The sequence below is a fragment of the Uloborus diversus genome, chromosome 2, assembly GCF_026930045.1.
Source record: "Uloborus diversus isolate 005 chromosome 2, Udiv.v.3.1, whole genome shotgun sequence".
Classification (NCBI taxonomy): domain Eukaryota; kingdom Metazoa; phylum Arthropoda; class Arachnida; order Araneae; family Uloboridae; genus Uloborus; species Uloborus diversus.
The window spans coordinates 196834439-196859515 of record NC_072732.1 but is presented as its reverse complement, the minus strand read 5'-3'; the positions used below and the strand labels follow the sequence as shown (position 1 = coordinate 196859515).

The 25077-nt window shown below is 32.2% G+C and overlaps 1 protein-coding gene across 1 annotated transcript in view; it reads left to right on the top strand.

Annotated features, from left to right (window-relative positions):
• The window catches only part of LOC129217610 (uncharacterized), a 197504-nt gene extending 183635 nt beyond the window's left edge, over nucleotides 1–13869 (top strand). The window contains exons 4-8 of the mRNA XM_054851939.1: nucleotides 2695–2828; nucleotides 5174–5399; nucleotides 7491–7624; nucleotides 9192–9426; nucleotides 12748–13869. Coding sequence (XP_054707914.1) covers nucleotides 2695–2828; nucleotides 5174–5399; nucleotides 7491–7624; nucleotides 9192–9426; nucleotides 12748–12857 — 839 coding nt within the window. The 3' untranslated portion in view covers nucleotides 12858–13869. The remainder of the gene's footprint in view (nucleotides 1–2694; nucleotides 2829–5173; nucleotides 5400–7490; nucleotides 7625–9191; nucleotides 9427–12747) is intronic.
• Nucleotides 13870–25077: the final 11208 nt, after the last annotated feature.

Here is a 25077-nt window from a genome sequence, read left to right as displayed (position 1 = left end):
TTAAGCAATTAGGATTTCTTATTGTTCTCATTTGACGGTCCTTGCCGTTGTGTTCCTTTTTCAGCATGAACCAGGGACCTCTGCAGCATCATCGGCCACCGGCTCCTCTGGTCCAGAGCACTGTCTCCCGGAATCCGCTTCTCCTGGTCGGTGGAATCCATGTTCTACACACACGCACGCTCACAGGCATACACACATATACGGTCACACACATACGCACAGGACCACGCACACTTACAAGCCTACACATACACGCACGCGTGCTTACACACACACACGCCTGCACACACACACACAACTATACATACATAACCGCGCAGGAAGAGAGGCATGCTTGGGGGGACAGGAGCCGTTTCTAGAAACAATAGTTCAATGAGTAGGGTCCTGTCGTGATTGCGAAAAACATAATTTGAACACAAAATTTCAGAATTTAAATTAGTTTTTTTTTTTTAAATATTGAACTTTTTTTTTTCTTTTTTTCTTTTTTGTGTAAAAACTCAATCTATTTAAGGTAATTTATGTCAGGTGTCGTAATTGACGCCTGAGTTTACTTACTATGTCTGCATGAAATATAAGGTAAAAACTTAGATCCATTTGGGTGCTGTTTAAACTGTGTAATAGGGCTTTCGTGGCACTGTGGTAAAATTTTCGTCTTCTAAGTCGGAGGTTGTGGATCCGATTCCCGCCGATAACCCGAGTGTTATTTCCTTCTTTTGCGCTACATATCATTTCTTTGAGTGCCCGGGGGCGTGCCAGTATGTACGCAATTCTCTATGTACGTGAAGCAGTAGCTTCTATATAGATTTTTAAGGGGTTACAGTACCTCAAAAATGATCAAACGATCAAAAGATTTTATTACTTATTTCAAAACTGCAAATTATTCCAAGCACAGGGAAAAAGTTTCATCGCTTTAGTTCAAATATTTAAAAAGTTATGACTAGTTTTAGGTCATGCTCGCTACGTGTTCTTATGCAAAAGAAAAACTGTTAATTGTTTTTTTTTCTCGGTGATCATTTTTTTTTGTGTGTGTGTGTGTGTGTGTGTTTTCATGTCATTAGAATCCCTAAGGATGTTTTTAAAGATACAGCATTAAAGTAATACCTTTTGTAGTCAGGATAATATATTTAACAAAACTGTGCATTGGATATGCATTTTTTTTTTTTTCATTACTCACATGTTTAGAGCATGTCATTCATTTAAAAGCAAAATTTTAAACGAAGAAAAAGGTACGTTTTTTAAAAATTTTTAATCACAGAAAATGTTCGAATACATATATGAGCAAATGAGAGCACAGATTTATAGAGATGATGATTGTGATTGCTGAGCAAAAAACTTTTTTTTTAGTAATCGGAAAAACAAAAAAATAAAGATAATAAAAAAACATAGAATTTTTTAAAAATTGAAATATTTCTAAATTTTAAAAAATGTGGGCAATATTTTAAGACTTTGCAAAAAAATTACTGATTGCGAAATGAGTGTGCATGTTATGGTTTCAAGGAAAAAAAATACATAAATTTTAAAAAATGTTTAAAAGGTACTGTGACCGCTTAAGTAAAAGTCATTTCGTCATTGCAGTGAGCACAACAAGCAGGCCTAAAAATTGAAAAATAAAGGTGGTAAAAGCCTATTTTTTTTCTTTCGTATATTTTTTTGAAGAAAGTGGTTTCACAGTCACAAGCTCAAAGCGGGATTTTGTGTTTCCAGGAAAAGAGGAATCTTCAATCATTATTACATATTTTGTGTTTTAACGTCATCATTACATTCATTTATACGTAATAAGCAATTGCAAACAAATTTGATTTCATTGAATAAAGTAACACTTACTAACCCGTAACAAGGGAGGTGAAAAAGTAGGACGTAACAGGGGACGTGAGGTCTCAGAGACCGCTCTACTTAAAAAATTCTTAAAAATAGTGTAATAAAGATACATATCTGTAATTTTCCTCAGATGTTCTTTGAATCTTTATTAGTACAGGGAAAAAATATTTTTGAACTTTGAATCGAAATATGCCTTTTCCGAGGAAATTTTGTTAGAGTATTGAGATTTTTCACGAAAATCATATGCTGCCGTAAATAACTCACTACTCGAAATAAAATTGAATCTATTATTTATTAATGATTTCATTTTTGTTGTTTAATATATGCAGAACATTTTATTAGCAGAAAATCGATGATATAAAGTTACGGGAAATTTTTGACAGCCCTTTAACTATTAGTATTTTGCGTCGTATTTCGAGGAATAATTCAGCCTTCATTGTCCCTAGAACATCATTGCGTAACGTTTATGAACATTTCAAACAACTCTCAACCTCATCTAGAATATTTTGCATCACTTCCCTCTTGATGCGAGTAAGATAAATGTACATATATCCGCGGCTCTAACATTAAGAGTCTAATGTCTACTACTGCCGAAAATTGTAACACTGAAAGGAAGGTACAATCTCACAGACCGCTTCTAAGAATGCAATGAAATTTAAACCAGATGCACTTGACTAAAGATGCTGATAAGCAAGGGGGGTGTTCAAGGTCATAAAACAAAAAGTTATTGGGAAAAACCATTCAATCAGACTGAAAATGAAATTGGGGTGTACGGGTGACCTCTTGATCCGCCTGTGAGACTCCATCTCCCCTGTTAAGCGTTATCAATAAAACTGTAATTAAACTCATAACTGAAATTCTAAATACTTTTTTCAGTCAATCCAACCTCTCCACCTGTCATTCGAAGTAGAAAACAGCATTTTTTCAGTGGAGAAATGGTAAATGTATCTTGCGTATCAGCGCCATCTAGACCAGCAGCCATTTTGAAGTGGTGGATCAATGACAGAGAAGTAAGTATTGAATTCATGTATTTTTTGGAAGTTAATTTTTTTCTTCAAAACGAAAGTTAATAATTAGTTCAGTTCCTTTTTGTTAAATTATGAATGGAACTGTTTTTTTCCCCTTTTTTCATATGTTTCATTGAACTCACTGTTCATAACCTATAGCAAACTCCCGATTATCCACTTATCCGCGAGGCTGATAATCCGAGGTTTTTTGAAATTGAAAAAAAAAATCGGCTATAATTAACGAAATGTTGATGAATGCACCCATTTTAACGAATCAAGCACATTTTTTTTAAGCATTCCTTTTTTTTAACCCTTAACTTACAATACTATTAAATTTTCAATGTCCACCAAAAACTCATAAGTTGATACCTATTGTTTAGGTTTATCAACATTTGTTAACGCATTAGATTTGCGTTACTAAGTATTACGTAGTTGAAACCAGGTTTTTAGGTCTACGTAACTTACTACACATTAGCTCTATTCTACTTACTAATTTTTAGAAATACACTACTTACGCGAGCGAACGAGTGATTAGATCAGTTTTGTTCGAAACGTCCCACCCCCCTCTCATAGACGTTTTTGATGTAACATATTGTTTGATCTGTCAGCAGAATTCGCTTATGAGCGGTTACTGTGCCTCCCTCTGCCGTGTATAATCGGGAGTTTACTGTATTATCATAGAATCATATTTGTGATAAAAATGTGCTTATCATAATAGGCAAGCCATATCTGGCCTGCAAGTGCAGAGTTAAGTTTGTGTATGCATTTTCACCATAAATCCCTTGCAAATTCGTGTTTCACAAATAACAGAAAAAAATACAGCAATTACTGATGGCATACGAAGATGGAGATGGAATTTGAACCCACCGGATAATCATTAATTTTGTTTATGTTAGTGGAATAGGACTTGGCATGATTCCTAAAAGTTTCTCAAATTTAAAAAAAAAACATTAAAGCTATATGTGAGGCAGTGAGAAAAAAATAGATGTAAGTGGCAAAATTAAAAATTTAGAGATAATCAGTACACATGGTAGGTGAACCTCTCCTCTCTCTTGGGGCAAGAGATGGTACTAGTAGCCCTGGTAGTTGCTGCTATACAGCATGATTTTAAAGAACAAATCAATGTAAGCCTAATACCTCAGATATTATCTTTAAACGCGTTTTACTCAAAACTTAAAAATATCTACGTACATCCCTTTGCTTCTCACTGCCTCATATAAGTTTCGAGTTAAACGCGTTTAAAGATCAGATCCTAGGTAGGCTTTCATTGAAATTTTTTTTCTAAATCATGCTATACATCAGCACCTACCAGGGCTACTAGTACAACCTTACAACCTCTTGCCCCAAGACAGAGGAGAGGTTCACCTACCATTTGTACTGGTTATCTTCATATTTTTAATTTTGCCACTTGCATCCCCTTGCTCTTCACTACCTCATATGTACTTAACGCTTTTGCTTTCCTTTTCATCCTCAACACGGCAAAAGATTGTTTAAGACACGTGGGCAAGCATCAAGAAACTTCAAATTGTTTAACTCATATAAGTTCCATCCCACGGAAAAACGGGTATTATGTCCCCAACTTAACAGCTTATCTATTTCAATGAAAATAACATTTTAAAAATAAATTTTATAAAATGTTATTGCTTATGAAATTACAGATCCATGAGATTTATAAAACAAAAAAGTGTTTCAATTCCTTTCAAAATTCAAATCACATCGGTTTTTATGCTTTTGGTTGTAGGCTATTGCTTTTGAATTATAATCTAGTTGAAGTCCAATATTTATTATTTTTATTCATGATAAAAAAATGTGCTTTTTCCCGTAATATCCCGTAAATTGATGTCCTTAGAATTAATGTTTTTTTTTTGTTTTTTTTTTATAATTTTAACATTTATTTAAAATTAGGATAGTATGTTAAGGATAGTTTCTTCACTCTGTTACACTCAATATGTACACAGTTGTCAATACAATTTCTAAAACTTCATGAATTTACTTGTTTACAAACCATTTATTACCAACACCAAACGAAAAATCATTACAACATGTAACTAATTTAGGGTAATTACTAAGATTGATAAAACAAAATTTAATAGTAAAGGGGGAAGGCATATGTACACAGTTGTCAGAACAATTTCTAAAACTTCATAAGTTACTCGTTAACAAACTAGTGATAATTCGCACATGCAAAAAAACACACGAAAAATCATTAAAACTTGTAACTAATTTATGGTAATTACCAAGATTGATAAAATAAAATTTAATAATGAAGGGGGTAGGCATGCTCTGAACTATTTTCGCGAAAATGATAATTATGTTAATAATTCCTTTATTTACCTTATGTTTTGCAGGCCAAAGATGAATATCTCAGAGGTCCTTTTAAAGAAGAATCCGCAGATGGACTTTTTACGTCCATCCTGATTTTAACATTCCGGGTTTCATCAAGTCATTTTTGGGGCGGAAGAATGATACTGATCTGTGAAGCCATTATTTCTCAAGGTCATACATTAAGAAGCGAAGAAATACTAATTTACAACAAATCCCGATTGCCACATAGGACAATTTTTTCAGATTACGGTGAGTGTGAAATTTCTGGAAAAAAAAAATCTCGTAAAAGCGTTGAAATTAGTACAAAAATATACTCAAAATGTACGCTGATAAAAGAACTTGATATAACGTGCAATTTTTTTCAATCTTTTCGAGGAATTTGAAGAATTTAAATACTATTTAAAATTATGCATGCATGCACGAAAAATTCTTTAAAAAATACATAAACTTTACCAGTAAGTTGCTTTTAGTTTAGATATTTTAGTTACCTTTTCGAAAGCTCTCTACATACTGTACCAGCTATTTCCAAATGGCAAAACAAAATACCGCAGTTCAATGTTAAAATAACAACGACTACGTAGTTACAAACTGGAGTAACAAGCTCCAGTAACAAACTGGAGAGCTATAATGGAGGCTTATAATTACACGATTCAGCTTCAAATGGTCAAAAACGGACATGTAGGGGAGACTGGGGTAATGGCAGTTACCTAATTAAAAATGAATATAAAGCTTTACCTTTTTAAAAATTTGAAACGCAACCATGTAAAATTGCTTACATATAGTATATTTTACCCATTGCAGACTCAAATTGAGCCTTAATTCATCTAACCTATTGGAAAAATAAAAAAATATTGCAAAATCAGCTTTGACTGGTATTACCCCTACCCTGCGGTAATGGCAGTCAGTAATGTCATTTAATACTTAATGGTTGTAAAATAAGAAATATGAGGATTTTCAATGACATAAGCACGTTAAACTGAAATCTATTTTATTACCTAACTCCGCTTTTTAGATGTTACAAAAAGAAATTGAAAGTATAGCCATAGTATGAAGTCAATGATTTAAAAAAACATCTTTCTATGTAAAAAAAATATATACAAATTTGTAAGGGCACAGTCAAAATGTTGCTCTGGTTAATTTTACTTTCCAGAGCGCATGTCATATAAATACCTCTCGGAAAGGGGGCGCCATTACCCCGAGTGGGGTGACCGCCATTAACCCAACCGCATGTTTTCCTTTAACGGCTAAAAGAAAAACAAATAACAATGCTTAAAACCTTAATAAAATATTATGTGACGCAACAACATGGCTTACCTTGTTATTGTGAGATCAGTCTCGCGCAAGTAAAGGTAGACAGTAAGAGCTGATAGTGGCTTAAACTGTTCTCTTTCATATAAGGCGAAACTTTAAAATAATCTTTTTTACACAACAGGTAAATGATGACTGACAAGATGGCGAGCGCTTGAGTAGTATATCCATAAACTTCCGTGAAATAGCAGCACCAATAAGTTTAAACTGCGTTATTCACTTCACGAGAAAGAATAGTAACCGCCATTATAACCGCCATTACCCGCTGACCGCCATTACCTCAGTCTCCCTTACCTCATATTTCGTCAATATATCGCCGCCTCAGATCAACAGTAAGAAATCTAATCTCAAGAATAACACTAAGATGTCCTACTGTTGCTCTGAGGTGACGATATATTCATCTTAAAAGTTATTTGATCTTAAATACGCACTGTCACAGTTAAGAAAAAAAAAATAAATGAATGAAATCATAAATTTTCTTATTTACAAATTTTCTTCGACAATCATATTTGCGTTATTACTATTGCAATTTTTTCTGCTGTTGCTAAATAGTTTCTAATACAACTACGAAAAACAGTGACATTGCAAAATTTAATTTGAAAAAAATCTTATTTTTTTACTACTGGTGATATAATTATTAGATCAAATTATACCTTTTTGTCCTAAGACAGCGTATAAAATATAATTTGGTTAATATGAGTTTAAAATTAAGTCTTCATCTTTTTTATACTTTTGCACATAAAAAATAAATAAATAGATTGCAAGTAAAAATATTTATAAAAAAATCACTAGAAGTTGAAGTGATTGTTGAAGAACTTGTAACAGCTCAACACTTAATTCTTGATTTATGATTTTTCAATTATCGCCGTTGTCAGATTTCATTTTAGTGAAAAGTTTAATATCACTAAAGAAACTAACAGCATTGGCTGTCGTAAAGTTACATTTATTATACGTTTTAAAATTAATTTTTTGAACATAATTTAGTTTGAATAAGTAGTATTTGTTTTTTAGAAAGTATGTGGTTAATTTCAGAAAAACAGAAAGAAGCACCTGTAATACGCGGCGAAAGAAGTAAATATGAAATCGGTGATTTGGTAGATATCAACTGCACTGCCGCAAAATCACAACCACCTGCTGAGTTACATTGGTACATAAACGACAAAGAGGTATCATTGCAATATCCTTTACTACAATTTGAACATTTTAAGAGTCGTCTTTTAATCCTTTGAACTTTTTAAAAACATTTCTTTAGGATTACTTTAGGTTTATTGTATTGTCGTTGATTCATAAAAAGTAAAAAAAAAAAAATCTAGGCTGCCTGTAGCGAAGTCAAATTTCAAATCGATTACTGCTTATTTATTTCGGTTTCATTGTTTCAAATATATATATTTTTTTAACATCAAAATCTATTTGTATCGTAATTGTTGATGCTCATATACATTATTTGTCTCATTTATTTAAACGCTGTATTTTTAACTAACGATTAAATTTTACGAAACCTCGTAAATTTTCAAAAAACTTCTAGCGCTTCAATATTATAAATCATAACAACTAAAACTCTTCAAAAAAAAAAAAAAAAATAGAAATCCGTGCAAACTTTTAAAATGATTAACTTTCAAAATTTGATATGCAAGAAATGTTTATTATCACTTATAAGAGAAAATAAAATTATGCCTATTTCAAAACTTTTTTCTTTCAAATTTGAAAGGGCTTTTAAGGACTCGATTTCAAAAATTCTTACTCATATTTTTTTGCTCAAACATTTATCGCTAAGTTTAATCGTTCTTACTATACGCTTGAGTCTTCCTCATTATCATCTTTCAATGTTGTCAGCTATAGCTATACCTTTCATTGCTGTTTGTTTTTTGATAACATTTCTCCTAAATGTAAAAACGCTACAGCACCATGTTATGTTTCAAAAAATGTAAGAAGTTTTATGCAGTTATAATAGAACGAAAAATTGATATGGAACGGTAAACTTAAGTGAAAAAAAAAAAAATCCTACGTCTACTTAGGTAAATTTGTTATTTTTTAAATTTTGTATTTCTTTTATGAATGGTATATTGTATACGGATTTTAAAGCATGAATAGAAACACATATACTGCAATAAAAAAGAATGCGTAAAAAGGAAAAAATAAATACAAGATTTAGTGACTTAGAGCGAGAAGAGAAGCATAAGCAGTTTGAATCAGTCAATAGTTTGAAATCTCGCCAACTGTTTAGCATTACGCTCCAAAATAAACTTACCAAATATCGCCATATTATAAATAGCATCCCCTTTTCGACACTGCATTTGAGGATAAATCTGCGAAATATAACCTAATTGTTGCAAGATCTTGGTATTAAATTCGTTTCCATCGCGTCTTATGTTTTAATTTTACTTTAAACAAGCCATAAAAAATAGCATAAAAAAGCAACAAATTTGAATGTATGGAATATATTAGACCGGGAAACCAACTTAGAAAAATATGAAATATTATTTATTTGCTGATTATACCAGAAAAGGGCACAAAAAATTCTAAGCAATGTTTTTTCAGAAAAAGTAGTTTATTACTAAAAAGCGAAAATCAGTGAAATTCTTATTTTCGATACTTACAATGCAAGATAAAAAGCTCCTCAATATATATACACCGCCATTAAAATTTAATCTCATTAAGGCATATCCAAGTCTATTATAAATTTTACCTATTATTTAGATATTACTAAGACTATTTTTATAATTATTTTTACAGGCAAAACCAGAATTTTTAATTCCTCACGCATCAGTTTTCTATGAAGATGGCATGGTGTCTTCAGTACTGGGTCTCAGATTTTATGTAAAGCACCGCCATTACCAGAAAGATGAAATGAGACTCCGTTGTACAGCTACGCTCTCAGAAATCATGAAAATGACCAGTGCCCCACTAGAAGCAGATATATCAGAAAGGCAGATGTCTGACCTTCACGTGGATGTAAATGCGGGAGCAGGTAACTAAATTCACATTTATTTACGATTTCACCATAGATGTAGTATAACCTAGATACACAACGAGAAACCAGTTCAACGGGCACTCAAGAGTACCAAATACACGGGCAAGCGTCCAAAAGTGCCTGTGCGTGGATTAGCACATGTGCGAAAACAACTTTTCCATAGCCATCTTCGCCACTGATCCTCCTATACTCGTCTGCAAGCTTACTTGACAATATAGAAATTAGCTGAGGCAGAGAAAGGGATATAGTTCCTAGCGCCTTGTCCGATATTCGGGTGAAATTACGTTCTTCACTTTAGAAATCGAATTAGTTAGTTAAACCCACGCATATGTAACCTTATTTTTGTCATAATGTCTGTCAATCGTTAATTTTTTTCAATTTTACCAGCGAAGCATTTCATCCATTTGAATCAAACGAACCAACCAATAGCAGCGCTAGACAGGTGGGGATGTCTGCTTATTTACTAGTAAGTGTGACGTTTTACCTTTTAACTCGTTTTTTCTTCCGCGCGTCGTGACGTCATAGTCAATTTAAGCTGCAAGCAAGTATAGACTTCGCTTTTGTCTGTTTACTTCCAGATTCAAACGTTCAAAGACGGTCAGTGACGAGTTGTGCATCTAGTTACACTACATCTATGTACTTCGCTCTCAGTTGTTTGTATATTTCGACATTGACTCTTTGTCCGAAAGGATGAGTGTATACTCAAATGATATACTTTTGGGCCCCATGGGCCAATCGGTTTTTCCATTGCCATCTTCGCCACTGATCCTCCTAGACTTTGCTTTTGCCTGTTTACTTCCAGATCCAGACGTTCAAAGACGGTCAGTGACGAGTTGTGCATCTAGTTACACTACATCTATGTATTTCACTCTCAATTGTTTGTATGTTTCGACAGTGACCCTTTGTCCGAAAGGATGAGTGTACACTCAAATGATATACTTTTAGGTCCTCATGGGCCAATCGGTTTTAAATTAGCTTGGTATGCTCGGAAAGCTGCAACTACTGCCCTTCGTATGTCATTTCTTTATTTTCACTGTAAATTGTATTCTTATTGTCGGTATGTGTTCAGTTTCATATCGTACCTTGGCAAGAAAAGTGACGCAATTCAAAATTTGGGGAAAAAGTATTGACTATTAATTTGAATCCTATATTTAATGCTCTTTCTTACCACAGAAACTACGACAATTTAGCTTTTATAACTGGTGCATGGTGGCGAAAAAAAAAAAAAAGAAACAATTGTAACACATTATTAAAAGTTCCTAATTGAGGTAGAATATTTTCGAACTTAAAAAATGCACTATTCATTTAGACAACAAAAACTAACCGGACAACGTAAACACCACTTACTATTTTTTTACAAGTATATTGCAATATTCAAAACTAAATCTCTTAAAACTACTATTGCATAAAACCTTAATTTTCTCCATTGCTGTTTTTTTTCGAGTTGGGTCACTTTTCTTGCCAAGGTGCGATATATAAAAATATTATGTGTAAAGAAGGCAGAATACACCCTGAGATTTGACTCCTCATCAAAAAAAAAAAAAAACAGAAATAAACTTTCGGAAGGTGAATAAGAAGAAGTGCAAGGAAGACGAACACTTCCGTTAAAACAGGATGTTTCATATTGAATAGGAGAAAAAAAAAAGTTAGGTACAAATTTTATAATTGATTAATTTAGCCGAATTAGCTTGCTTTTAAAGCCACAACTGTGTAACTTTTTTGTATCAAGAATGAAAAACTCAGCGTAACGAATTTGTCATTAGGACCACTTTTAATCAAAAGAGCGAACATAAAACACCAAAAGAAAAGAGAATGCAGTCTGTAACAACGATCCAGTTATAGTGAAATACACTGTATTTTAGATAGGCACAAATCTAAATAGCATGCACTCACAACTTAGTTAAGTTTTTTTATGTATTTTTTTTTTTCACTTAGCCATACGTCGGTTCAAAGGCTTTAACGTTTACTACACACTCATTCCCTGAGAGATAATTCATAAAACCTATGTATGTTATTGCAATAATTCGGTACATAATTTCTTAATTACCAAATTATTTTAATTTAATTTCAAAGTTATATCCATTCGCAAAGTCATTAATTGAGTATTTTATATAAAATCACGCAACCCTTTTATCCATTTGGCCATAGTAGGAGCATTGAAACATTTGCTTTAAGTTTTAGATATAGGTCAACGCAAAGAATGTAACATTTTTAAATTCCATTAATTTTTAACTCGTTCATTCATTTGTACATTAACTACTTAACTTTAAGTTATGCTACACTTTATTTATATTTTTTAAATAGCATACTTACTACAGTTTTATACAGGGTATTCCGTTTTAACCTGCAAGACTTTTATTTTCGCAACCGCTAGTCCTGGATGCATACTTCCAATTGCAAAAATGTTCAAAATCAGATGCAGAGTTCATATATTGAATGTTTGTGAAGTGAAAATAAAAATGCGTCAAAAAATACCAAATTTAACTTTTTATGCAAGCCTTAGGTCCCCTAACTTATCGTTAGGGAAATAATCCCCCTTGAAAAATGATTCCAACACAAAAAGTTAGACATTAGTGCGACTAATATTCACCGAGATATGAAGCAGCGTTTTGTGACTTACACCACTTTACACTGGTCGTCTATAACACCTTTTGGGGGAAAATATAGTGGTTAACAAGGGTTTATAAAATTATATGTGTATATAGTGTGGTTTTTCAAATTGATGGAGATTTGTAGTGTGTTTTTGCGTATCATGGCACACAATTTGCATTTATTTTTGAATAGCAATGAAAAATATCAGTACTTTGTTTTTACTTCGACAACCTGTCATTCTTTTGGAATGGCGATAAGTTCGTATATCATCTTCTATCTGTTCCCTTAAAACGTTCAAGTCGAATATCTCCTTGAGTTTTTGTCTCTTAAAATTCAATATTTTTGTGTTAGTAATATCTTTTAATGGATATTGTTTACCTAAATATAAGTTAGGGGACCTGGAGCTCATATAAAAAGTTAAATTTTGTGTTTTTTGACTAATTTTTTGTTTTTGCTTCAAACTTTCTGAACTCTGCATCTGATCTTTTACATCTTTTCACTTTGAAGTATGCATCTAGGACTATCGATTGCGAAAATAAAGGTCTTGCAGATTAAAACGCAACACCATGTATATACTGTAGAATAAAGACAAAATGCAAAACTTTTTAGCTGTAGATTTTTTTTATTTGCGTAAGTTTTCTGATAATTAGTTGTTAATGTATTATGTATGACTATCGTTTCATGTATGTATGGATATTTAATAATTGCTGTGTGTTTTTATTTCAGTTGCAAGTGGGTGTTTACAGAAGTACAGAGAATTCAGTTTATGGTGGACACTTATCCTGATTTTCTTCATTTCTAGGACAAATATTTTACGATACCTGAACTGGTTATGAATCATTATCGAAACTTTTCCTTAAGTGATAAAAACATGTACATTACTTCAGACACTTTCTCTTTCTGTGACACCAGTTGATACTGATAAAGAAAAAATAATAAAACTATATTTAAAAGAAAAACCTATGTAGGGGAAGGTCGTGTACCTTGGGCACCCCCTGCTATCTCTATTATTTGAGAAGGGAAAATCTTGTAAACTTGGGAAATTGACGGGCACGTTGAGCCAACACTGCTCCTGTGTTTTGGTCGCTTCTTCGGTTGCATTTTCAGTTTTGTGTAGTGATATGGAAAACAAGGGGTAAAAAGTACATTTTTTTCTCCATATCATCTATTTTTTTTTTAGTGAGAGGTTTTTTTTTTTTTTTTTTTTTTTTTTTTAAATTCAGTGCTCGATTATTTTGATACTTCGAAATGTACACTTCATGATGTGCTTTTGGGTTTTCTGTTTTGTTAAAAACATTTTGGTGTTTTTTTTCCCCAAGAATATTTTTAAAGTCACTTTTGTCTTTCTTGGTCATATATTTTGCTTGCACCTTGGGCACCCAAGACAGGCGGGTAAGTGGTTTCCCAAGATACAATCACACGTAAGACACCTTCATGACTGCAGCTTTTTCCTTCCTTTTTTGAATGGGGGGGGGGGCTGGGGAAATCAAGAATCCTTACTGATATACCTGAAAAAAGGATTTGATAAAAATATTCACAAGCCAGAAAATGCCGTTTGAAGAAAAAAATGGAGTTCTCTAGTGAACAAGATGATGACCTGATGGAAGACTATCGCAAGAAAAATTCAGGTTTCATTCCAGCTTTCCAGACTGTCTTATGATAAGCAGACGACTTTGTTATGCATACAGTATTATGTTTCTCTTGAGAAATTTGAAATTTCTATTGCAAGTTAAATTTATTCCAGAGACTAGTACAAAACAGCAGCAATGTACGTTTTCTGTCCATCCAGTGCATTCTTCAATGTGTTTTTTTTGTTTGCAATTTAGTTTAATAAATCTATTTTGAAATAAAATTTACGGAAAACATATTTTGAGAATTCTTTTCCCACTTTTCCTTTTATTTCACAATTGGGATAGCGCAGGCTCAATGTACAATCAAGGGTGTCCAAGGTACAACCCTCGATTGTAACTTGGGCAGAAAAACATTTTTTTTGAAAAAAAAAATCACCAAAAATCATCTAAACAAAATTTTTCAAAATTTCAAAAATTAAATGGAAAGCTAACAAGCAGGAGGACGTGTAGAGCTGAAAACCATTTGTTTTACATTGGGCTAACATGTTCAAAATTAACATTGAAAAAAAATTGCCCAAGGTACACGACCTTCTTCTACTTCCGAAAGTGTTTGACGAAATAAGAGGGATACGTATGCCTATCAAGACAAAAAAAAAAAAAAAAAAATTACGAAAAAGGATTAAGTAGCCCAACTTCTTGATATCCAACTCTTCAATCGATTAAATTTTCAACCCCACCTATGGTCATTGGTCAATTTTAACATTAAAAAAAAATAAATTTTTTTGAAGATGTTAAAAATGTTGTTCCAACACAATTTTCTGAAAAATATGTTTAAATTGGGTTCTTGTTACATACATGAAATTTTCCATTGTCATTTTCACTTAGAACTCTTAATTTAGGACTTAGAATTCTTAATTTTTTCTGTTGCTCTGGCAAAATGTCATCTTATTTTCCATGAACAATATTTTTTGTCTTGACTGGTACAATCCTGACTCCGTCAGAGTTCTTTTGGAACACATTTTTATCTGAATGTTTTTGTAAATTCCTGAAAAAATATTTATGTTGAACTATTTCATAAAAGTAATAAAACTAATTATTTTGAGGCATCAATAACTACAAATAAAGTAATATTACAATAGAGTAACTACAATGCAGTATTTTCATATGACTTTAGTTGAGTCTTTTTAAATTTGAAGTTTACGTCATCATTTGAAATATTTCAAATAAAACATAATATAAAATAATGTGTAAGTCTTCAATATTACGAGAATTGCTAAAACAAGGGTATATGTAACACAAAACCTCGTGCAGAATCAAATGTTTGAGACATTCTTTATTCAAGTTAAGGATTGCACTTGAAATTAAGTCTGTCGTTTATTTGAACTTGGAATCATGTTTAAAATCTTATTTAAATAAGTTAACATTTTCAAAAAAAAAAAAAAAAAAAACAGTTCAAAACAGTTTTGCTTAAATACGTTTCAAACATAAATATTTAAAATCGTTTTTCAAACATATCTTATTTATATTTAGATCTGAAAATCTTATTAGACCAAGGACTTTATGTTCGGTTGTATTAATAATATTGCTTGAATTAAAATATAAGCAAATGCTTTTATCCTGGAAAAAAAAGTGATTAAACAACGATACAGCGCATGTTACACAAATGATGGAAACGATTTCAAACAATCATATATTCAAACCTACTATACTAATCGCGATAGATAATACATGAATTAGGAAAAGTATACGATGGGTGTTCAAAAACTATCGGGCTTTTGTTAGTTAAAAGTGCATTTATTGAGCTAGAGCTGCAAACCTTTAATCACCTTCAAAGTAGTCTCCTTGGTGATGCACACACTTCTCCCACCGCTTCTGCCACTATTCAAAACATTTCTGGACGGCATCATAGCCAGAAGTCGCAGGGAGCCATGTCAGGGGAGTACGAAGAATGGCGAGTCAGAGGAGCGTTTGTTCAGTTGTCAGCAACTTTGGACCAAATTTTGTGTACAATCTTCTCATTTCCAAATCCTTAATTAAAATTGAATGTACTGACCAAATGCCGACTCCAATTTCTTCTAATCATTGTCGGACTGAAGACGACGGTCTTCCGTGACTAAAGCTCACACTTGTTCAATAACATTCTCATTCCGGCTTGTCGATGGCCCGCCTGAACGCGATTCACTTATCACTGACGTTTGACCATTTTTGAATCGATTGCACCCCTCTTTTATTTGAGTACTGCTCATGGCATGGCAGAATCCCCAAAAGCCTGTTGAATCTTGCGAATCGACAAGCTTTTGGAAAAATTTGATGCAGTAACGCTGCTCATTTCTGTCATCTTATAATTTGATAAAAACCGCCGAGCAAACAGAGAGGGCTACACTACTCGGCTGACTGCCGGCGACTGAAGCTTTGTCATGTCATGAAACAGTGCATGCGCGCGCATGACAGTCACATCTACATCCCCATTGAGCTCGGCCGCCAGCACTTCATTCGTTTACGCAGGAGGACAGAAGGTCCGATAGTTTTTGAACAGCCTTCGTATACCATGTTTTTTTCTTCAATAAAGATTACTTACAAGAATGTGCAAGACTTGTGACAACATGGTGCAAAATATCCGATTTTAGTCTACACGAATCCATGTAATCTGTAATGCAGTTCATTCCAGTCATTAAAGAATACGACTTATATTTTCGAAATGCTGCACTTATGTTTTCTTGAAGTTTTTGTAGTGGTTTTGGCGTCGGTGGTAAAGTGTTCAACATATCCCTTAAAAGGAAACTACATGTAGAACAAAATCGATTGTAGATTAGAAATGTGTCGTGTAACAAAAGGCTCACATGTCGATAATTTCTAATTGAACAAGGCCTCCTTCACGCGAAGGAACTCAATTGAATCAATTTTCGAACAATCAGTTATTAGAAAGTCTAACCAATGGAAAACACAGGCTTCACAGTCCAACCAGGCAACCAGGCTTCACAGTCAATTATAAAGCCCGGCACACAGTTTGCACATATGCTGTTTCCATTCTTATTCCGGTCAGTGTAAACTGTCAACTTTTTAGTTGATTACACTCATCGGGACAATGGGAATCTCGTTCGCTATACACATGAGTAAACTAGTCGCGAGTCAACTCGGTTCACTTTTGACAGCGTTGTGAAGCTGCTACGCGAATAAGTTCGCCTTAGTAAAAGAAAAGTTGATTCAACTGTGAGAGCTCGTGTAAAGAGAACGAAAAACACCAGTCACCGCGCTTTTACAGATAACGTCTTTCCACTAGTTGATTTTCCGTGTGTAAGAGGGCTAAAAGTTGGTATATTTCTCTTTACATTTACATATCACTTATTCAATAAGTCAACAGTTTCGAAAATATGATTTCTCTTGAATCGGCTCCATCATTTGTGCTGCTTAAGGCTGATATATAATTTTTTATTTAAATAATTTAATAGACATTTGCAAAAGGTTTATATTAGTTCAAAAGTTGTAATAAAAATTGATCTTATAAATGCCCTTGTTAAAATTTGTATGACTGTTGAAATTAAAACATACTCTTCAGCAGACGGTTATAGACTTTTTGTGTACGGACTATGCTCTTGGCGAAAACTTTTAAAGCAACTAAGGAATGCATGCTTTGTGCTTAAAAAAAGTCAACGCAATAACACGTTTGTAATAAGTTCTAAAAATAGGCCCCATGATTCTTAATAAAATACTCTGCCATTCAAGTATTTCAATTGCGTAACCTGAATACATAATTCCTAGCTAATGAGGGTAAAAATGTTATTTTCATATTATCTTAGGAATTTACATAAAACAAGTTTTAGTTTTCTAAGTTATGAAAGCTTTTGCACAACGCATTATGACTTGTTACTGGGTAACTGTTACATTTCCGGAATAATATTACTTAAATTTGATTCCCCTGTATTACATTAGGATGCATTTAAGATACTTATTTAAGTTCATATTTAAGGCTAAATGAGTTAAAATTTCATGTTTTCTTCTTTTTTGATGAGATCTGTTTTAAGATTTCATAGTAAATTCTTGTATGTCGTTTGTGCGCACAATGTTTTTGTGCAATATGTAAAATTATAGGCAAAATTATCACATGTATGTGTCACCTCTATTAAAAGTGGCTGTATTGTTTCAACTATAATTATATATTCATTGTACCATACTGTATATAAGAAAAAGAATACGTTACTAATTATGTTTTTTTACTATAATAAAAATACTATATCTGAAGGGACTCAATATATAATTTTGTTTAGATAGTAAGTTACTTATTCATATTCTTCAAAAATATTATTTGTAGCGTAAACTATTATCAGAAGTGCACTACATAAATTTACACTGGTATAAATCATTGTTTTTTTAACATTCATTTGTTAACTTTGGTAGTTTTATTGAAAATTCTAGTTGACCGCGGAATTATTTATTTCATAATTGGGATCCCAATTGGAGTCAAAAAATGGACTACCTAACGGATATTTTTCCGTAAAGAACTAGATGAAATATCTAGCGTTGCGAGAGTATAAAATTATCTATACTACCTGTGGAATAAGATATTACTTTTAATGGGAAGAAAAGCGTCCTGTTTTTGAAGCAAACTTGCACAGGAATTAGCGTAAAACAAAATTTTATACTCAGAATATCATCTAAGGAATGATATAAATATAAACAGGTACTGTCTACTAATTGTTGCTATCGAATTGGGAAACGTTCACTTAGGACGAGTCTATCTGAAGGAGGGGGGAAAATAACATTTTGGTGCCCATGTTTCGCTCATTTCAATGTGGTACTGCTTAATTAAGCTGACACGCATCTGCAAAAGCTTTTTCCCTGAAAACTAATAGATGCGTTCCTTTCCGCCTGTAAGTTGGATCTTAGCCTTTTCATATCACCGGTTTTCCGACAGAATTAACGAAATTGACTATTTTTAGATGTGTTTTCATTAATATGGGATATTTTTTTATCACTAAGATGGGCAATCACCCTTGCGGATTATTTTTGATTTGTTAACCTAAAAACGGTAGTGCTGCTTTAAGGTTGGCAAGGTGTTGGACACTACGGCGAAAACCTTTGTTTCTTCCCTAAAGTTCAAAACCTTTGTGTCCAAAAGTGACTGAAAGTGTCCAAAACTATTTTTTTCGTGAATATGTGTTTAGGTACTTATAATCTAGTAATTCGTAATTCTTCGTTAAAACTTTCAGTTAGTGCGCATGAATTTAAATATAAGTATTTTTAAACAAGACTCAGATTCCCTAAACGTGCAAGAAAAGACAGTGCTCAAAATGTAGTGCAATACTTAAAACAAATGTTATAATTTATACTCTTTTAATTGACGAAAGTGATGTATTTAAAATTGAGACTATTTTTCAGTATAAGTATAGGTTTTCTAGTGATAAAATGACTATGTTTTTTTTTTTTCTTGTATTTTCATTATTTGACACAAAATTACCACCAATCAATTCTAGGAAAATATTGATATTTTTCCCCAAACATTTTTAAGTTACTATATTTTTATTGTAGTTTCAGAAAGCTTTTCATTAAAGATATAAATACAAATTAAACATTGATCTGATTTGCGAATAAAATTATCTACATTTTGCCATCAATTTATTATTCTTCTAGCTAGAATTCTCTTGTTCAAACGTCATGCAGAACATTATGATGCAGAAACCATTGTAAAAAAAGGCTTTTTCCTTCCAAAATATTACAGGTAAATTAACATTCTTTTCAGTTATAAATGGCACTAAATCAGTTACGCTAGTAGTTTTACTGATAAATTTTCCCAACACGACTAACAAGGCACAATGAAGTTTATATGTAAATGCTATTGGCAAACTTTATTTTTATTTTCTTTTTTTCTAAAATAACATTTAAACAAAAAATTATCGAATATTGATTAGTTTCAAATAATTAATATTCACTTATTTAAGACACTTTCAGACAGTTTTGAACTGTAAAAAACAAAATCCTGACCAAACCAGTTTATGACGTTTAAATCCCAACTCTGTTTTACTTACTTACTGTCCAAAAATTAGTAATTTCTGATATGTAGGGGAATATGGGGCAAAGTAAAATAGCGGGGCAAAGTGAAATGGTGAAATATTTACTCTGCTTTCAGCTCCACCTATCTGGTATTATTTTAACTATATAGTACAGTATGTATTCTATTAAAGTCAGGAAAAAATACCGCCGAAGATTAAAGCATTAGGTAATACAGACAATTTAAAAAAAACTGATACTCATATTGTAATATTTGGTTTTAAGTCAAAAATTATTTTTATTACTATAAAATGATAAAGTTCTTGTTATTATCATTTGAAATATTAATTGAGACCTCCTTATATTCAATGCAGCAAAAATTTAGTTAATAGTGAGCATTTTTAATATTTTAAATAAATTGTGCAATTAGTCAAGTACATACGGGGCAAAGTGGGGCATAGTGAAATAGTTTGTTTCATTTACTCACTTAATCATTTGATCTAAACCACTTACATTTTCATTTATTAATTACTCCATTTACATTCTTTCATTTAGTAATTCACTTATTTATTCATTCATTACGTATTTTCTTATTGATTCATTCTTTTACTCGCTTATTTGTTTTCCTCATATATCAATTGATTTATTCATTTGATTACATGTTTTTTGTTTCCTTATATTTTCATTTATTCATTCAACCTTTTATTTACTGACTCTTTTGATTAAAAATATGTGTAATGATCAAATAGAAAATATTTCAATCAAAAAAAATTTTTTTTTCACTTTTCCCCATGGGAAAGAAATGAAAATTTTCCTTTTTTTTTCTTTTTTTTTTTAAGACTCAAATTTACTGCCAAGAATGAAAAAAAAAAAAAAAAAACACTGTTTCAACGCAAGTTTTCAAATGATTTCAATGTTCTTTCTTTATGAACTTTAACTTTCAAAACGAATTTCCGATTTGTTCATTTTGAAAAAAAAAATCAGTCATCTTAACGATTTCATTTTGTCCCACATTCCACTACAGTGATAATGACGCAGCATTTTATCCCTTGTGTTTAGAAGAAATATTATTAGGAAAAAAAGGAAATTCATATCTATAGTTAAACAGCTAGTCGAGTAATATTTTAAAATATTTCTTTTGCTTTAGTTGATCTTCTAGCAGCAAAATACAGGTATTTAGGTAATTCTACATCGATCTTATAGCCAAAAAAAAAAAAAAAATAATAATAATAATAATATGGCAGCAGATTAAAATAAATAGGCTTTTATTATGGGTTTTTTTTAATATTTGAATTCAGGAACCAACTTATAACGGACATTATCGGACAATCATTTGTTTTGGTGAATGAAATTTTTGTTAAACCACACAATTTTTATTTATTTATTTTTTTCACTATCACACATCTTATCTAATTAACATCATTCAAAAAATTCTTTTGTCCTGATAGACCTGTGCTGCATTTTTTACTACGAAACATGCATAGTGTAGTAAAATATATAGGCACAATGGCAGCGAATTTATTTTAATAAAGAAACTGTTGCTCACTTAACCTGTAGATCATTTTTTTTAGTAAGGAGGAAGTCCATGTCTTTCAATTTGTGAAAAAAAAATGATGTAGCCTTGCAGTAAGACACTTTAATATTTCATTTATCGTATTTTATCTAGAAGTTATCTTTAAGTGTTTTGTCATGACCCCTTTTCCAAACTATTTTGAAAAGTGTAGCACCACAAAATAAAAAAACTACATTTATACGTTTTATGTTTAGTAATATTTATTTTTTTTATGTTGCTATTATCATTTACTTATTTACTTATTTACTTGTGTTGGAAAAATGTCACTTGTACGTGCTAAATATCTTGCCTCCTATTTTAAACGTTAAAAATAACTTTAAAAAAAAAAACTAAATGAACGTTGTAATATTGAATTACAATACATAGAACTTATTACTCTATATGTTGGTTGGATGCAATGGAATACTTCCATACACACAACTTGCAATAAACCAAAGGTTACAAATTTACCACTAGTGTTTTTAAGAAGCTCAATTTCATTATATATAAAAAAAATCATTAAAAAAAATCTCCCAGTGACTTGGTTAGTTTTTGTTTAAGCTTTTGTGCCGCCTTTAATCCAGTTGAAAAAAAGGTAACTATTTTTACTTACTGTTCAAGACATACTAATGAAGAAAAGTTGCGTTTTTTCCTTCAAAAATCCATTTATATTTCCCTTAAAGTCAAGATATAGAAAAAGATATTTTCTTACGTAATTCGTTTTTGTACATAATCATCCTACATGAATGTAATTATTGTGCTGTTGTGTTTTATGAATTAAAAGATTCTATACAATGGAATGTGTTTATTACTCTAGTATCTTACTTATATTTTACGAATAATAGTAGAGGGTCAGATGAAATAATCACTTTAAGAGAAATGAACTTTTTTTTAAATCAAAAAAAAAAAATAATAATAATAATAATAATAATAATAATAAATAAATAAAATAAAAAAATAAAGCCTTATCGTGCTTAAAACTTGAAACCAGGTGAACTCTAAGACTTCAATGAAAATACCTTCGAACGTATATTTCACTTTTTGTAAAGGTTTACACTTTGAGAGAAGAAAAAAACATAAATAGTGGTCATTTTAGGCTCAATGGAAATGCAAAAACTAGTTACAGTTATTCCCAATGTTAGAAAAAAAAAAAGAACTGGAGTTTTTTTTACGTACTTCAGCAAATATTACTGAAAGACAGTAAACATTAACAACAATTGTTGAAAAGGTAATAAACGACTTTAAACACGACAAAAATAACATATTGAATTAATGAAAAACTAAACACTTCCTACTAGAATATTTCAAAATTACACAACTAAAGATGGATATTACATTTTGATCTACATAACACATAATCATAGGAATGTCATGTGATACAAAATCATTGCTGGCATTTAGCCATTTGGCACTGCCTTATCCATTTTGGCCACATCATCTTTATCTTTACTAATGATAAAGCTGAAACACTCTCTGTCTGGAGCTCTCTCTGTCTGGAGCTCTCTCTGTCTGGAGCTCTCTCTGTCCGGAACTCTCTCTGTCCGGATCTCTGTCTGTCAGGATCTCTGTGACGCGCATAACGCCTCAACCGTTCGGCCGATTTTCATGAAATTAGCAAAATTAGTTTGTAGCGATTTTTTGAAAATTCGATTTTGTTCTTTTTTTCTTCCAGTTTTAAGAACATTTTCCGGATTAAAATTATCATAAAATGGACGAGTAAATTACCGAGTTATCATAACGTGGAACCGTAACATGGGCAAGTCAATTGGCGAGAAATTCATCGTACATTATTCGTAAATATGCAGGCAAACCAAAAGACCTTTTAATTTTTTACTACGGGCAAAGCCGTGCGGGTGCCTCTAGTATTAAATAAATAGGCCGAAGCATCTATAACTAAAACCTCTCGAGAGGACAGACCATGCTATCCGCCATTTTGGTTCCAAATATTTTTGGAATCGGTGTTGTGTTAAGTACAATAGACACCCGTTTGACACGGGGATTACGTTCCTCGGAATTACTGTGTAAATCAAAATATTGTAAACTAGTGGCACCAGGAAGGCTTTGCCCGTAATAGAAAATTAAAAGGTCATTTGGGTCACCTGTATATTTACAAATATAGGATGATGAATATCTCGCCAATTGGCTACCTTCATTCGCTCTCCCATTCCACGTCATGATAATTTCGTAATTTACTCATCCATCTTAGGATAATTTTGCTCCGGAAATTGTTCTTAAAAATTGAAATAGAAGAAGATCAAAATCGAATTTTCGAAAAACCACTTCGAGGTGCACACCCCCATGCTACAAACTAACTTTGTGCCAAATTTCATGAAAATCGGCCGAACGGTCTAAGCGCTATGCGCGTCACAGAGATCCAGACATCCACCAGACATCCAGACAGAGAGACCTTCAGCTTTATTATTAGTAAAAGATAAAGATGAAGAAGATAAAGATAAAGAAGGAAGACATCTTGCCAATTTGCTTGTGCCCATGTTACGGTTCCACGTTATGATAATTTCGTATCTCGCCAATTGGCTTGTGCCCATGTTACGGTTCCACGTTATGATGATTTTGTATCTCGCCAGGTGGCTTGTACCCATGTTACGGTTCCACGTTATGATAATTTCGTAATTTACTTGTACATCTTATGATAGTTTTGTTCTTAAAATTGGAACAGAAAAAGAACCACATCGAATTTTCGAGAAATCGCTTCGAGGTGCACACTCTTATGCTACAAACTAACTTTGTGCCAAATTTCATGAAAATATGTCGAACGGTCTAGGTGCTATGCGCGTCACAGAGATCCGGACAGAGAGCGATCCCGACAGAGAGACTTTCTGCTTTATTATTAGTAAAGATGTTTCAAAATAATGCTAGAAACGTATCTGAAGCTTAGACATCATTTTTCTTCTTCGCGGTACACATGCTTACGTTGCCACGCGTACAATTTGGAAACCAAAGGGTCTGAGAAGTCAGCTCCCTAACAAACTCGCCTTATGAAAATCCAGTATCTTCGACTTTTATTTTGATGCACATTTTTAAAGTTTTTGATCGAGAAATATTTTCTGAAAGTAAGGTTTTCCTTAGGTCAATACAAAAAGTTTGAACAAGAAAGTTCAAATTACTTACATTAACGTATTCAAAGCATTAGCGTACGCTCGAATGGCAAAAAACAACAAAACATGTAGTTTCCCCCCCCCCCCCGGTGCAAGAACTTGAAAAATATTTCATCACACCAATGATGTCTACCATCCGGGATAGTTGAAGCAACTTCCAATTCGCTATAACTTGTATTGACAGAATTAACTCTAGTGCAAAAACCAGAACAAGTGCGTTATTGTTTATATAATTAAAAGACAACATGGATTTTTTTCTAATTAAAGTATTCCTAGGAACTGGTTTTGAGAAACTTATTAATATACTAGCAAAAGTGACAGGCGTTGCCTGGGTCAGTTATAATTGTGAGAAACAATCGCTATTTTCATTTGTTTCCTGTTTTAACTGAAAGAACTCAAAACACACCGCTTTGACCTGATTAAAAATCGAGCTTTTTCTTCACTCATAAAAGTAAAATAGCAATAAGTATGAAGAACGAAATAGTATTCAGTTAGAAACGAAAGCACGACATTTAAGCACATTAAAATTTGAAGAATTTCCAAAATATGAATTAACAAAAGCAAAGATCACTAAAAAAAAAAACATGCGCTTTATTTATTTAATTAAAAATTTCATACACACACAAAAAAAAAAGCGCTCTCTACTATGTTTCCTTAAGTGTGCAAAAAGTAGAGTTTCCAAATGTTTAAATGACTTTAAATTCATGTTTGCTCCGGAGAAGCCTTGATTCAAAATTTTTATTATGATTAGTATTAATATTGCAGTTATAAGGCAACGAATTTTTGTAACAATGGGTTTTGTATTTAATCATTTAATGGGGAAATTACATGA